This window comes from Amblyomma mixtum, chromosome 3 (genome assembly GCF_055824585.1).
Source record: "Amblyomma mixtum isolate Tamu chromosome 3, ASM5582458v1, whole genome shotgun sequence".
NCBI lineage: Eukaryota > Metazoa > Arthropoda > Arachnida > Ixodida > Ixodidae > Amblyomma > Amblyomma mixtum.
In genome coordinates, this window is record NC_143014.1 from 97,484,478 (window position 1) to 97,501,850 (window position 17,373).

A 17,373-nucleotide genomic window follows, 5' to 3' on the forward strand; every position below is an offset into this window, starting at 1 on the left:
TAGCAGGTTTTGTTCTCAATATGAAGCCTCCGCGCATACGACGGACGGAGTGCAGGAGGAAGTGCAAGAAGGAGCGGAGCAGATGGTGTGCTGCACATGTTGACGGCGAGTCCCAAGGAGCAGTGTGTCGGTCGCAACAGAGAGTTGCTATGTGCGGGTGAATGTCACACCAGTCCCATGGGGGAACAACGTTGCACATAAACTCCAGCAAAGGATGCATCGCATAACCAAGTGGCCAGGGCTCGCAAGTGCGAAGATGCGCAAGCGGAGGAGGGGCCGTTGCATCTGCATACGCATTTAGGGCAGGAGCAAGAGGCCAAGGCCAAGCAAATGATGCATGCAAACCCCAAGGTGCAGGTGCGCAAACTCCAAGCCACCCGTGAAGGATGGCAAGATCCTCAAGTATGGCCCCGGCAAGTAAGAGCCGTGCTTGAAAAAGACCAGGATCTACAAGTTCAGGCCCGCGAAGCAGAAGCTACCCATGAAAGCCACACATGATATAAACTTGTGTAATGAACCCACTGTTTTTCCAAAAAAGTTGACATGAATTTGAGGGTAGGGTTCATTACGTAGGAAAAAAAATTTCAACACATTTTTTCGGGAGAGTCATGTTTACACACGGACCTTGGGATGCGTGACTCTGTGCCGCGCAAGTCGGACCATGAATTGAATCATGTCTGAATAAATCTTTCAGCAACTTTTATATTTGAAATCAGCAACTTATGAGGAATCGCATGGTAAGGACCTGAGACTATGATGCTTAATGCACTATAGCTTACTCTTGACTGAACACTGCCAAATGTAAGTCTGAAACCGCTTATTTTTATTTGCTATAGTTCTTTTTTTAAATTTTAGTTCAGTGAATTCTGCAAACTAATTCTTTTGGTGTATGCTACTGAGCTCTAATAAACTGCCTCCTTTACGTGCTATTACATTTGCAATTGTAAACTATTCATTTCGATTCAAAAGTATTCAGGGACCACAGACACCAAAGTTTAATGCGTGTTTTCTTCTTTCAAATGATGTGCTAGACATCAGAATACATGGATCACCACGTAGTATCTGCCTACCACTGCTAAATAACTTAATGCTGAATTTCTTCTCTCATGCTGTTTCGGTTTCATCAACCTAACGATGGCTGTGACATGCAGTTGAACTTTAGGTCGTGTGAGACACAGAAAAACTACAATATAAACGCTGATACATAGTTTTGACTCACTACGGCACATAAACAAGTCTGCTTCAAGAGCTAGAGTGACAACAAACGATATATCAGCAGTTATACTGCCGTTTTTTCATGCCTCGTGTGACCTCAAGTTCAGCTACACGTCACAGCCATCACTCAGTTGATGAAACCAAAACTGAAAGAGTGTCAAGAAAAAATTCAGTTATAAATTCACCAGCGGTCGTAGATGAATACAAGGGGTGCTCCATGTATAACAATGTCAAAAGCATCACTTGAAAGAAAAAAACACGCAAGCAAAAATTTGGTGTCTATAGTCCTTTCACTTAACTTAGAAATTATTCGAACACAACAGCTATTTGCCTCAAATTCGCTTGGAACATAAAATTCACTATTCACACATGCTTACGAAAACAGTCATCCCTTTGAGTGCAGGAAAGTGTACAGCCATGGGTATGCAATGATTATGCTGTTGTCTCAAACAAAATACAGTTTTCAGTGAAATGTGCACATTCACCTCCCTTGAAAGGCAATTTCTAATGATGCAGAGAAACAAAATTATAGGGCTTATAGTATTTTTCAAGTTGCTATTTTTTAAATTTCCTATTGAAATGTTTTCTTATCAGATTCAGTACATCTTGGGGCTACAGTCAAAGCCATGAACAGCCAAGTGCTATAAAATTCAGAAATTTCATCTTGTGTTCCTGCACTGTGGGCATAACAGGGTTAATTTCTCGCCCCACCCCCACCCCCGTCATAGTTTCCTTATTTCTTAAATTATGACCTAATCTAACCTCTTCCCTATCACTACACCTGACATGCAGCAAGATGCTTTGCATTTTTTTTGCTCAATAAACGCTTGCAACAACACAGGCATATATGTGCTAACTTGTACAAGCATACGTGCTTCAGCCTAATTTACAAATACAGCAAAGCATTCAGATCAGGCATTCCAAAATTGACATCACACTACATGACACAGAGAATAAACTCTACACTCACCAGTGGCAGGTCGGGGGCACTAATTTATTCAACTCTTCAAGTGACTTTTCTGAACGGTACTCCTGTATTGAAAAAGCAATTAGGCACAGTGATACAAAGCACACTGAGCTGCACAGACCAATAACACACTTTTCACCTTTCCCCAAGACTAAACTGAAAAAAAAAAAAAAATGAAAAATCTACATGGAGGCTGCAGTTGACCCTATTCACTCACATCCCCCTGTTCCCTAAAGCAACAGAGATCTCAGCTACCACGCCTGTCTGAAATTTCCAGCTCTGCCAATGTTGCTGTCACAAAAATACGACAAGAAAATAGACATTTGAAGTATCTGTCACAATTTCATGTTTACACTGAATATTTTACCATGCCGATAACTTGGAAAATAATCATAGATATCAACAAATGAAGTCACAATATTTAACCTTACTTACACTGCTACGGGCCACATAGATTGTTATGCATCACCAATCATACTATGTATGGTCTACAATAGCACATGCATAACTAAGCTAAGTCCTCATGAAAACAAAAACAAGAACATCAGATACATACTAAACTTAACTGACCACATGCCTTTCGCAAGACAAAAAACCTATACTGTGACTTCTCTTCCAAAAGCACACAAAGAATGAAAATGTAAGAAAGAACAGCTGCACTTTGATTTGTTATCCAAACCGACAGCAGATATTGCCTTTAACTGCTCAGACATTTTACGATCTTAGCCATCAGTTTGATGCCAATGCAGGCCTATTTTAAAGGTACAAAGAATTGAAATATACAACAGCTTACAAAAGCTGTCCCCACATGTCGAACAGCCAGGCACATTCCTTTTACAGAAAGAGACTTCCAACTGTCATTTCAGAAGACAGCAAGAGTTCAGTGCTTTAAATGCCATAAAACTGGATGGCAGAGACTTGCTCCTACAGCTCTTTCCATTGTACAACTCACTCCCATGACCATGCCACACGAGGCCAACCAGTAAATGCCGATCTACTATTCTCTCAACTCTTCAAATCTTGTTTGGTGGATGCCATTTTTAAAAAGTTTGTGTATGACTTTTCTTGTTATTTGCACACACTATACCCGCCAGTACAACATCTGATAATTACAGTAATTAATCCAGCGTGTGCAGTATGAATGTGCAATATTGTCGCGGCAATATGATCCCCACAGGAATCATACTGAACGTGCAAGCAGAAATCATACTGCAGAAGGGTGAAGTACGATTCCTGCCAAATAAGTTGCTAGGTTTGGTGGCAATACAGGTCTCAAGTGAAGCCAGTTTTGGCCAAGATTCAAAAAGATTACGATTTGTGGTCACTACTGGTAAACAGCATAGGGCATGCTATTTCATGCAAGGAGGCCTGCAGCTTTTCACAAATGCTGTAACCACAACTAAAAAACAAAAAACAAAAATAGAGAACCAAATTCAGCATCCAATAGAATTTAACAGGAAAAGTACCAACCTGGACAAAGGCAACTGTCACCACGATGATTATAGCCTGTGAGAAGAAAAATAAAAGTGAACAAAAAAAAATGAAAACATCAAGCATAAATTCTACACTTCATAAAAAAAGAAAGAAGCTAATGAGATGCCATACACGCAGTGCATAATTCACATTACACTGATTTCATGGAAATCCCTACATGCTGTAATAGAATGATTTTTTTAAATCCTAATTCAGAAAATAAATTAGTTCGACCAGATCAACAAGTGGATGAAATGTTTCATTTTATTTATTTTCTCCCCTCATGAAGAAGTCATCAACCTAATGAAAGGTGGATTAATGTTCGCTTTTGAATAAGCTAATGAGTGCCAAAACAGCAAAAGCCCAGGCTAGAAGTAAGATGGGTATTAAAGCTTGGCTGAGGACCCCGATTCAGTCGCACCTGCACATGCAGCCAAAAAATGGGACTAGATATTGCAGGTCACTTTTGAGTAAGTGAACTAGCATATGTGGCTGCGAACATGCAGTCTCCAATGGCAGTCTGCCAGTACAAAAATATTAAGGCTGGGGTTCCATGCTGACGGTGGCCATTGGCCAATTTAGCGCTATCACTGTGGCCCTCCTGCTTAAGATAGAATACAAGCTTTAGCTCATTAGAAAGAGAAATGTATTTACTTCTCAATGATATGCACTGTTAAAAGTGTTCAAAGATGGTACCAGTGGAGTGAGCAAAATACTTTTGTTCGACTCGCCTGCTCGCGTGTGGTGTTTGAAAAAACTACAGCACCAAAAAGAAGGTTGCTTTTGCAGCATTAAGACGAAATGTTAATCTCTATAAATGCCAAGAGGTTTTGGCTCTAGTGGATTCAGAGCCAGCACACTAAAAAATCACCAAAAATAACAAAAAATGATGCATGATAGAAGCCTGATAACTTTCGGTCTAATTGACAAAATGCAAGCACATTTGTCATGTTTAAAGGCATGCATGTCTGGCACATTTAAAAATCATGCATATTTCGTTGAGTGCACAAAATTTCTTTCAGCTGCGCCAAGTAGTTCTTTAGTTTCCATTGTGCAAAGTTAACCATCAAGAAAATGCAGTTCATGAACGTCTGGGTACATAATGCCCAGACCTCCATTTTTATGGTGACGTACCATTGAAAGGTAAATATATTCCTTTTTCTAATGAGCTCAGACTTGTTTTTTTATCAGAAACGAGAGAGCCACAGCGACTGCCCAAACACTGCGAAAAATGGCCAGTGGTTGTACAAGTGTGGGACCTCATCCTTGATGAAAAAAAAAATGCATGTAGCTCGGAAGCACCTCACGTGCACATTTTGGGTGCAGTGATCCGAATCCTGCAGCTAATGCCACAGCTGTGGCACATGTGGACAGCCAGAGGCAGCTGAGCACCCATAACGAGGGCAAAGCAGGCGCTCGAACTGCCTCCCTACAGGAAATCATGGCTTGTACAGCCCCTCTACAGGAAGGTGGATGCACCACAAAACAAAAACAACCTTTCGAAGAAAGCTCCTCAGCATGCCTGCTACCGGGCTGCATGAGGCTAAAAGCCCAACCAAAGTTCAACTACTGATCCCGCCCCCACCACCAAAAAAAAATTGTAAAAGGAGGAATGCGGCTTTCGGAGGTGATACATTTTTTTTTTCGTAGAGCGATGAACTTTGGCATGATTATTGGGAAGTGCACTAAACGAATAAATACAAATTTTGACATAAATATCGTAGTTTTGACATTATAAATTTTTATGTGCTTCACTGCTGTACCAAACTTGCAGAAAGCCTGGCGTGACAACAAAACATGGCAGGAGCCTAGAGTCGCTCTTAAATTTTAGCCAAAGGAATGGTTCATGCAGTGACATTCTCCAAAACATTTTTATCAACCCGAGTTTTTCCTACACATAAAATTATATCCATGCTTGCGTAATGCACTCATTACAGTCATGTCAAATTAGTGACAGAGTGAAAAAAATGAGAAAGTAGTTCAGAAATACAGGAATGTCGCTGCATGAAGATTTTGTCAAAGAACACAATGCAACAAACTGCATGAAAATACATGAAGCCACTGCCAAGCTATGCTTTCTGCAGGCAGGGCAGTCAGGTCAAAAAACACTTTTGAGAAAACTGGCATTTTCATGGAGACCTCAAGCAGTTTTTTGCTATCTTCAGTCACAAAGAACATTTTTAAAGACACTTCTGGGCTGTTTTCGGGGAAAATATTTCAATATACAATTAAAAAAAGACCTTAAAGATGCGAAAACTGGTGTTTTCTGAAATTCAATTTTTTTTTTCATGATCTGAAAAGCTGTGTCCTCCCCGTAAAAAGAGTTATCACTAGCATAACTGTATACAACACAACCAGAAAAAACAAGTTTTGTGAAAGAGTGTGAGTTTTCATCATGCCTAAGATTAAGTGTTTAGCTCAGTATGACGTCTGTTGGCCAAAGAACCTAAAAAAGAGTAGTCAAAGGGTGGTAAGCTTTTGAATGTTCTATTAAAAAGCTGAAGAAGTTTTTCCAGTGCTCTTTTCAAAAAGCTTTCAATACCTGAGGAACAAAAATGAGTTACGAAGCTGTCATTTTCACATCAGTGCAAAGAGACTTACCTCTAAACTGCCCTTATGACAATTCATAATGCATGCATCAACATATATGTACACCAGTGCATCCATACAGGCACTAAAAAAATTCTAGGCATAAAGAAATAGCACAATGGAAGAAGCCACAGGCTAATTCTGCTTTCAATACATTAAAAACATTGAATTTAATATCATGACGGACCTCAGGTATAAAAAAGGATATTGTATACTCAGTGAGGAAGCAGTAACGTTTCACATCTCACAAAAAATAGTAAAAAGCGTTCTCTGCAGGAAGGCAAGTGGCAGAGGTGCCCCTCATTAGCACCTTCATGTACGCACCAGAGATCTCTTAAATGCAGCCCAGTCATTCCAACATTTTATTTAGCCTTTGTTTCAGAAGTCCCATGCCAGTAGCATCTTCATTTATTTTACATTTCTACAACACTTCTTCATCCCTGTGCATGCTTTATCATCATCATCAGCCTGACTATGCCCACTGCAGGGCAAAGGCCCCTCCCATGCCTCTCCAATTAATCCTGTCTTTTGCCAGCTGCAGCCACCGTATTCCCACAAACTTCTTAATCTCATACACCCACCTAACCTTCTGCCGCCCCCTGCTATGCTTGCCTTCTCTTGGAATGCAATCCATTACGCTTAAGGACCAGTGGTCATCTTGCCTTCACATTACATGCCCTGCCCAAGCCCATTTCTTCCTCTTGATTTCGACTAGGATGTCATTAATCCGCGTTTGTTTCCTCACCCACTCTGACCTCTTATGGTCTCTTAAGGTTACACCTATCATTTTTCTTTACATAGCTCGCTGTCCTTAACTTAATCTAAGCCCTTTTCGTTGGCCTCCACATTTCTGCCCCATAGGTGAGTACTAGTAAGATACAGCTGTTAGTATATACTTTTCTCTTCAGGGATATTGGTAAACTGCCATTCATGATCTGATACTAGCCAATAACCCATCATGTATTACTTGTAAGCTTGTAGCTACACATACCTTGCGTGGAAATCAAAAGGTAATAAACCTCTTACCTTACCACTGTCCCCAGCCATAAGTCATCATTTGACTTCTGCTATGTCTGAGGTGGCACAACTGCATGATGCACAGACCACTCCAATTCCCCCCCAAACCGCTACCCTTTCCAGCTAATGGCCGAGGGAGACAAGAATCCAGCAATGTGAGCCATGATCCCTGGCATACACCTTGCTAACACCCCCCCCCCCCCCCCCCAAATCTACATTTATTGCATTAAAAAGTTAAGTCATTGTGCTTGAACTCTCCTGTACCAATCAAGTATGGTGGCTTAAAACACTGCATTTATTTCCAACCACTCTGTATTATTTACACAGCATCAGCTAGCTTATACATCTCAAATTTACCACAGACCTTGAATGCAACAGATACACTAGATCATATGATGCCTAAGACAGCTGCCAATTTAAACCCCTAACTTCGCAGCCTTCTCATTAAGCCGAAAAGGGGTGACAAAGTACACAGGAATTTTTGGCCATGAAAGTTTATTAATTTTTTTTTCCACAATTAATTTGTTTAAAAATTGCATCATGAGTTATTGATGTGCTTTGTTAAAAAAAAAAAGTACAAGAAAAAAATCTGTCAGCTACACAAATGTAATGAACAGACACGCATTAACAGTTCGGTTGGAGCTGCACGTAATGTTGTACATATTAGGCATCATTTTATTTCCACTGCTCACACAAAGAGCTTCCATCATGTAATATAAAAACTGAATAAACTGATATAAAGAATAAAAACTCTTCAAGTCAGTTTTTTTTTTCAGTTCAGCAGCTGGCCAATGTGCAATGAACTACAGAACAGCCCAAAAGGTCATTTCAGCCTCCAAAAGGCCAAAAGCCAGCAGTGACATGTGCAAGATTAAACTTTACACGTGTTGCCTTCAGCCATAAGATGGGCACACAGATGTCGCTGAAAATGCTTGTCAAGTCTATGCTAAGCAACAGACTGAAGCGTTGCTTATTACTTCATCCCGAAACAGACCTGTCGAAAGTTTCTCGTTTGTGCATTGCTTCTTTTTTTGAGATGGATCGCATTACGAATGCGTGCAAACACTGGTACGCATATGCGCACGTACATGAGCATTTGTGTGCGCATGTAAAGCAAGAAAGGCAAGCTAGCAATTATAAAAAAAAAAAATTTCTTTATAAAAAGTAATGCATAAGCTATCAAAAAGCATGTTATATATACAGGACAGAATAAAATTCTTTTCCAACTTCATGTTTCAGGTGTAGAGATGCTTATTAACACCATTTATCCTCAACTAAACAGAGTTTCTAATAAAACTATGATTTAAGAAAAATCACATGAATATTAAAAATACTGAAGTGTGGGAATAACTGTCTATGACACACTGTCTCTGCTGATGCTAGTTTTACACTAACTGCTTTACTTTTCTGCAGTACAAGTCACCATTACTAAAAATAAAAAACAAACAAAAACTAACAACTGGGGCTACTATAAACCAAAAAAGAAAAAAAGACATCCCCCATTGTGATGACAGCATGACATGTGTGCCACCTGCACACAGACATTTTCAGAACACTAGAAAGAAATAATAAGAATAGCTGTGTGTTTAATGTACAACAGCTGTTTTGGTTCTCCTCCAAGAAACACAGCAAGTCAAGCAAAGAGCACAGCCCACACAGCTGCTGCAGCTGTGATAATAGCAAACACAAAAATTCGTAATGTATCTGACATTCACTGCCAACGTTCCTCAGAGACCCTTCTCAGAATGTTTCTGCATTGCTGCCATGCTGATTCACAGCACTTCAGAAAGGTCATTTGCATTTGCATGTCAACCACAGTATCTGCTCCTACAACACTCTACGAAAGCTGCTGTTTCTAGAGAATATAATGACGATAATAAATTGACTAGTAATTTACATATGTGTTCCAATAATCCAGCTTGCAAAAAAAAAAAGCATTATTTTCCTTTGCTAAAAAGGCCCGGTTCTCACATGCAATCGCACTTAGAACTACAGTGCTGAAATTATTATTGAAAACATGCAAACGACCACCACAAATGGCCAGAGCAGCTTATGCACTAATACCCTCATTACAAAAGATTTGCTATAACATGTGAACAAACAAGAATACCAATAAATGTGTTCACTTTTAAACAGCAAAGCATGGTTGCATTAATTACCAAATGAGCATATAGAAGAGGCCATTCACTTACAGCAGTAATGCTGAATGCATCATCGAATTGCTGCATGCAGACACTGACAACAGCTGATGCCAAAAGGAGCACAATGAGTGGGTTCTTGAACTGTAGAGAGAAAAGGAAAGTAATATTGATAGCACCACCATCAGACAATGAAAGATACTCTCTTCCGACACATTTATCTACACAAACAGCTAAGAATTCATTTTATGCAGCAAGCAGATTTCCCACCAACGCCTTAACTTAAGTTAATTAATTTACTTAGTTTGTGGGCTGAGGTTTTTTTATGTCCCAAAGCAACTGAAACAACTCAGGCTATGGGACATCTTAGTAGAGGGATCCGGATTAGACCACCTGGAGTTCCTTAACGTATGCTGACAACATACAGCACACAGGTGTTTTTGTATTTCACCTCTATCGAATGCAGCCACTGTGGCTGCGATCAAACCACAACCTTGGGATCAGCAGCCTGACACCAAAGCCAATAAGCCACTGCAGTGGGTCTAATTTATGCAAATTAGCTCCACTGGGCGTTTCTCATGAGACCACCTATAGTGAACTCTAGTCTTAGGACAAAATGTATGTATGTCCAACCACTGAGTGTCACTAAACATGAAGGTAAATCTAACACAGAACATGTATAATAGGAAAAAAACAGTGATTACTAAGGTGAGAAGTAACCAGCAGAAAATGTTACTATGTAAGAAAGCCAAGAGAATCATATAAATCTAAAAACAAGGAAATTTGAATGCCATACCGCAGCTTCACCAATAACTTCAATGATGGTCCATATAAAAACTACAAACCAAAGTACGAAGAAGGTCCGAAATGACAGATAGCCGTTCAAGGATGTTAGATACAAAGGTTTCATCAATGCAGAGGTTTGTTAAAACATAAAGTAAAAATATGCAGTATCTGTGGCGACTGACCATGTATTGTACTTTAAATTATGATAATTTTGCAATAACAAGCTGGATGGCTCTGCCTGAGTAACTGCCTGGCAGAATAACACTTAGTATGTAATAAAAGGAGGTACTTTGCAGCTTGGAGTGGTTTCTTATGAAGTAATGCATCTCCAATGCAATACAAAAAGCTTACAGCATGGAAATGGAAATGCACACTCATGCTCTGCCACATGCTTAAATGAGCTTTACGTGGCAGCTACCAACGTTACTATTTGTAAATTCAGCCCGTGTGCATGCATTGCCAGCGAAAACATAAAGCATGAAAACAAAGTGCCATGAATGTGCACATACCTGGTCCAGGTACTTCTTGCACAGTGGCTCTTCCTGACGCACCTCGAACTCATTGGCCCCTACAGTGAGGAGGCGGCGGTGGGCCTCATTCCAGGACAGGCCCCGACGCAGGTCTGTGCCCAGCCGCTCAGCCACCACTTCAAAGGGCAGCTGGCAGGCCTCCTCGGTGCGCATGCCCTCGGCCGCCCCCCGGGCCAGTGGCAATGCCTCCGCGTCGTTGTCAGAGTCGGAGGCACTGCCCCCACCAGCCTCCTACATGTGGCAGCACGATTTCTAGAGTCACACACGTCCCACACCTGCCCAAAAACCTCTGGGCACAGAAAACTGAAAAATGTGCCCTATTATCAGTCCTTAGCATAGCAGTAGTAGTTGGCAGGACCAAAAGCATCAGTTGCTGCATCAGACAGTGGTGCCCAGAGTTGTCAAAGCCAAGAATAAAGCCCATGTGCTAAGCGATGTCAGAGCACGTTAAAGAACCACAAGTGGTGTAAATTAACCCGGAGCCCTCCACTACAGCTAAATGTTAAAACCACACAATTTACAACACCAACTAACATGCATTAAAAATACAAAAGTGGAATGGGTAACAAAAAATCATAATTGTTTAAATTTTTTTTTTCATATACATGCTACAAGTAAGCGAAATTAAAGGTAAGTATCATGAAAGGATGCATGTTCTATGTTGAGAAAGATCTGTCAAAAAATCCGTTATATCTGCCAGAATAGCCAAAAGTTCATGCTTGAAGGTTATTCTCTTTTAGTGATTTCTAGTGAAAACATAACTTCATTATTGAGGCTTACCTCTTCTTTTTGCTTTGCCACACCAAAAAAAAAACAAAAAACAAATGAATTGAATGAAGCTATGCCTAGGACTACACCAGACTGAACTGAGCCGACTTCCTTAATACAACAAAGGTACATGAACCAAACTAAAATGCCGCAACAGCAGCATGAAATGCTTCTTATCCCCATGGGAGCTCTCAGTCATGAATAGCACAGATAACGAAGTCACTAAACTATCACACAACCAAACATCTAGCGATTGGCCATATGTACAATTTTTCCATCCTTTGGGAAAATGAAACTCAACAATGGGAATCATAAAATCCCAGAAATTTGTGTTTTTTTCCAATCACAAACCAAGACGACAAGAAATGTGCAAAGTAGCCACTGTGCAATTGTAACAAGAGGAATATCCCCTTTGGGCACGGTATCCACAGATGTGGACACCAACCAAGCCTAATTATATTCTCGTATACAAGATGAACTTCTGGGTTTTAATTGCACGCCCTAAACAATTAGATCCTGCCAGTCAAGTCTGTGGTACCATCTCTGGCAGATACAGTAAAATGTATTTAGAAAAAAAAAAAGAAGTAAAGATGGGTATCTACATATTTATTGGCGAGACATAAAAGCAGCTTTTACTTTGGCATCTCTTTTTTCAACTAGTCGGTTATGATGCAATTTAACATGTGAAAGGTATAGATAAGGTAGTGTGGAAACAACCTTCCAAATTTTCTTGCCACAGACAAAGAAAAAGTGCTGCAGTAAACATTCAAAGCTTTGCATCCACAAATGTGGACAACGCGCCTTAATGCAAAATCTCCGAGTGTCATTTCCTTGTCCCAATGTGCCGTTTTTATGAGCAAGTACTTACTAAATGTCCTTATCAACTGTAGGTACTAAGACTGTGCATTTGAAAGAATAAACTTCAATGATTTGAGCTCTAAAGCGCTGCTCATGTAGATAGCCACTGTAGACTTCTCCAATGGTGACTTTTCCGATGATTAAATGGGCGAGAATTCTAGCAAGTGGAACTATTACGCCAAATCGCTTGCATGGTTGTTCAATACAGATAGAAAAAGAGCTGAAGGTAGGAGTAGGAGGAAGATCTCAATAGAGGATTTCTGAAGATGAAGACCTTGTACTTGCCTATAGGCAAGTAATGGTATTGTCAACATGGCTACAACCATTGTGGGCATAAGTGAAGTTAATACAGTTCGAAGGTGGAGTGAAATTCCAAAATCTCACATCGACACTAAAAGCCCTAAAGTCATACAAGTGCATGAGGAGTGCCAACTAGCTACATGTTTTATTGTCTTTGCACCCAATGCGCACAAGGACAAGAAAATGGCCACATCGGGTGACCTCACATTTTAATACATTTGCCTCTTACAACCCTTGGTTGCAGAACATCTCTGAAATGCCAAGTGCAACTGTTTAGAAAAAAATGCATTAGGTTTACTCGCCTTTCAAACTGATATTGCTTACATGGCAGTTGGCTCCACATACACACCTCTGAAGTTTGCAACCGACCAAGCAGCGAAAACCCACAAACAGTCCTAAAAAGGCCTCACAGAAGTGTCGCAGCTGACAGACAAATGTGCTATGCTGGGTGCGGTCAATGGCCCCACCATGGGAGCCCGCCAAGCCTGAAACAGTGCAGACGCAAAGGCTGCACGTCAGAGTCGTATTCGGTATAGAAAATGTGGAATATTTTCATGTCTAGCCTCAATAAGCAAGTTTTTATCTGTTTCACAAGTAGTACACTCAAAAATCATTCTTTGAAGTGCATACTGTCATAAATAAACATTTCTGGATGTCTAACAATGAGTTACAGAAGATGGTTGGTTGGTTTATGGGGTTTAACGTCCCAAAGCGACTAAGGCTATGAGAGACGCCGTAGTGGAGGGCTCCGAAAATTTTGACTACCTGGGGTTCTTTAACGTGCACTGACATCGCACAGTACATGAGCCTCTAGAATTTCTCCTCCAAAGAAATTCAACCGCCGCGGCCGGGGTCGAACCCGTGTCTTTCGGGTCAGCAGCCGAGCACTTTGCATGGTTTTGCACATGCAGCAACTTTGAGGCACGATGTCTTCATAGTGGAAACCATGAAAATGTGTGAAAATTGAAAATGTGAAAATGTGTGAAAAACATTTTGCATAATTTTTTACACTAGGCTTCTAATAGGTCTTCTAGTCATAATTTATATTATAAATAACCTTTCCTCTAAGCAGATAGAACTTAAGGGATATAACTCCTACAAGTAAAAGAAACCGAGAAAACTGCCAAGTTTTCATCAGTTGTTGAAACACGGCAATTTGTTTATTTATTCTAAGCTACTATTAATCCCATGGGGGATTTTTACATGAAGGGTATACGCACAAAATAAGTCATACAATAAGCAAATATTTTTTACAGAGCAACAACGGCCACTCGTAAAACAGAAAAAAGGCTGAACAAACACAGTCGTATTAACTGAGGTTTAAAGGACTATAGACACCAAATTTTTGCTTGCGTGCTTTCTTCTTTCAAACGATGCGTTAGACATTGGTATTCATGGAGCACCCCGTGGTATTTGCCTACGACAGCTAAGTAATTTATAATTGAAATTATTCGCGACACTGTTTCGGTTTAAATTTCATCAATGAACAATGGCTGTAATGTGTAGTTGAATCTTAGGTCATGTGACACATGAAAGAACGGAAATATAAATGCTGATATGTCGTTTTATGCAATTCTAACTCTTAAAGCAGACTGGTTGAAGTGCTGCAGTGAGTTAAAGGAGTATAGACACCTAATTTTGGTAGCATGTTTCTTTTCTACAATGATGCGGAAGACACTACACACTACTATCCATGAATCACCATGTGGTATTCACCTACGACCGCTAAATAATTTATCACCAAATTTTCCTGCGATGCTCTTTCTGTTTTGGTTTCGACAGCCAAACAACGGCTGTGACATCAAAAGTGTGGTTATGTGTCACGCGAGGCATAGAAAAACTGCGATATAATCGCTACTTCATCGTTTTTATTCACTACAGTGCTGAAGCCAGCCTTCCTCAACAGCCAGAATGACAACAAATGTAGAAGCAGCAATTATATTGCAGTTTTTCCATGCTCACGTGACTTATAACCACACTTTGATGTCAGTCATCATTCGGCTGCTGGAACTGAAACCGAAACAGCACAAGAAAAATTTGATCATAAATTATTTAGCGGTCCTATGTAGGAGAATATACCATGGTAATCCATGCATAATAATGCATTACGTATCATTACAAAAAAAAAAAAACACACACCCAAAAGTTAGGTGTCTATACTCCTTTAAAGCCATGTATCAGCGTTTATATTGCAGTTTTTCTGAGCCTCACATGACCTAAAGTTCAACTACACGTCACGGACATTCCGCCGCGGTGGCTCAGTGGTTATGGTGCTCGGCTGCTGACCCGAAAGACGGTTCGATACCGGCCGCGGTGGTTGAATTTCTTTGGAGGAGAAATTCTAGAGGCCCGTGTACTGTGCGATGTCAGTGCCCGTTAAAAGAACCCCAGGTGGTCGAAATTTCCGGAGCCCTCCACTACGGCGTCTCTCATAGCCTTAGTCGCTTTGGGACATTAAACCCCATAAACCTAAACCAAACGTCATGGCCATTGTTTGATTGATGAGACAGAAATAGCACAAGAGAATAAATTGAATTATAAATTATTTAGCAGCTGTAGGCGAATACCACGGGGAATCCATGTGTATTTGAAATGTCTAACCCATCAATTGAAAGAAGAAAACACACAAGCAAAAATTTGGTGTCTAGAGTCCTTTAAAGATGCACATGACAGAGCTTTTGTACAGATAATTCTATCCCTTTCTAAACCATTTTAAATTACAACTAAAACTGTTCTATACCTATTCACATACCATGCGACAATACATACATACAATGAGCATTAAAATGCACACAAAAGTGTTTTGAGTTATAAAAATTCTGTACCACAGCAGAATTCTTCCATTATTACAAACGAAATATCATAAACATGTGATGCATAAAAATAATTTAACAGCACAATCGTCATTTGTAAAACGAAGAAAAAAAATGTTTTGCATTACAGCACAACTAGGACATGAGAACATTCTAATGTGTTAACACGTAATACCAGCATAATTACTAGCCCGATTTACATGAACCCGACAGGACCGGGTAGAGTCAGCGTCGGGTTAGGTGACTCGCCCCTGATTTGCCCCGCTTGGCGTCTACATAAACTCGGTTCAAGCACGTAAGTATTGCAGTGGCGCCTAGCGTCGAGGTTTCTAGACAGGCGGGTCACGCGAGTTAACCTACCCCCTCTGCACGCGAGTTAGCCTACCCCCTCTGCAGGCGAGTTAGCCTACCCCCTCTGCAGGCGAGTTAACTCAACTCGCTCTGCCGCTTATTCTACTCGAACCGACAGAATGATTCAAATAATTATCTGATAATTATTTGATTATTTTCCAGCCATACAAGATAAAACTAATGAACATCCCAGTGAAGAAAGCATACTGACACCAAATATTTTATGGCAATGGCTTTTTAATCAGTTCATATACAAGTTTGATGTCAGTTACTACTGATGTATGCTGATATGCCACCAGAAATCTAGAGTTCTCTTTTAAGAAGGCAATCCATGACAAGCCTTGTAAGGTTATGAATACACAATATGAAATAAATATAAAAAATATCAACTCAATGAAGATTAATAAAAAAATTATAAATTCCACTTTTAGGTCCATTACATGAGGCACAAGTGAAGACGTCAAAGCAGTGCACAAACATAAGTTAATGTGCAGAATGTGTAGCGCACTGCCATATGCGATTTACATGCACAACGTATATAACTGGTTTTTATATGTCAAAGCTAGGCTATGAAGCACACAACAGTGGAGGATTCCAGACTAAATTTGCATCACCTGCGGTTGTTTAACATGTACCAAAATATCTGCACATGAGCATTTAAAACCATTCGCTTGCATCAACATACAGTTGCCATGGTTGGGCTTGAAACCACGACCTTATGCTTAGCACCAGGATGCCATAGCAACTGAGCAAGAGTGGCAGGTATTTCAAGAATGAGTACCATCCAATACCAAGTACAAAGGTAATGTGTGGTGTTTCAAGCAGTTTTACTATGTAGGCAATGATAATGGTAGTAATGTACAGCAGAACTGCATTGATACATGTTTCAGTTCAGTTCTTTCATTTGCTTCAGAGAAAGCGTCTTTGAAAAGAGTTCGAAACGCTATACAAACGAGATCATATTGCATGCTCTTAGCAAGAACTTGCTTCATTTTTTTTAACATGAAAAATAACAAATTCAACTTTAAAGTGGCTTAACATTAAACACTTCAAAATAGAATATGCTAATGTAGAGGGTCAACCATACTTACTATCATGCAATTTCTTTATGTTAAGTTCAGTGAAATGCCACTAGTGCCACAAAATGAACCACCAGTGCTATGGTCTCCAGAAATATAATGGCATAATGCAAGTGTGTATATTTGGATACAACCCAAGAACGAGGTGGCTTTTCCCCTTCAAAGGAGCCCCTTCCAGCCAGTGCTGTGAGCTGGTTCTCATGACCCTGCTAGCGTGGCAATGGAGGCAGTGGCAGCTGAAAGGGGATAATCCCCTTTCTCTGTAGTAGGGGATAGTACCCTCCCTGCATTGTCCCGTCAGTACAGTCATGAGAATCAGCTGACACCACTGGCTGGAAGGGGGTCCTTTGAAGGGGAAGAGCAGCTTCCTCCTCCTCAAGTTTTCTGACTGTAGTAATGCTTGGATTCTGCCCAAGTTCTTTCCAGCTCAAGTACAGACTTGAGCAGGATGTGACAAAAAAAAAAAAGTTGAAAAGAGGACTGATTAGG

The 17,373-nt window shown here is 40.3% G+C and overlaps 1 protein-coding gene across 3 annotated transcripts in view; it reads right to left on the reverse strand.

The window, feature by feature from the left end:
• SPoCk (secretory pathway calcium atpase) overlaps positions 1 to 17,373 on the reverse strand; it is a 58,024-nt gene that overhangs the window by 37,331 nt on the left and 3,320 nt on the right. For all 3 annotated transcript variants that reach the window (XM_089580287.1, XM_089580288.1, XM_089580289.1), the window contains exons 2-5: positions 10,695 to 10,946; positions 9,454 to 9,543; positions 3,653 to 3,688; positions 2,186 to 2,247 (exon numbers count right to left, since the gene is read on the reverse strand). In XM_089580287.1, coding sequence (XP_089436413.1) covers positions 2,186 to 2,247; positions 3,653 to 3,688; positions 9,454 to 9,543; positions 10,695 to 10,946 — 440 coding nt within the window. The remainder of the gene's footprint in view (positions 1 to 2,185; positions 2,248 to 3,652; positions 3,689 to 9,453; positions 9,544 to 10,694; positions 10,947 to 17,373) is intronic.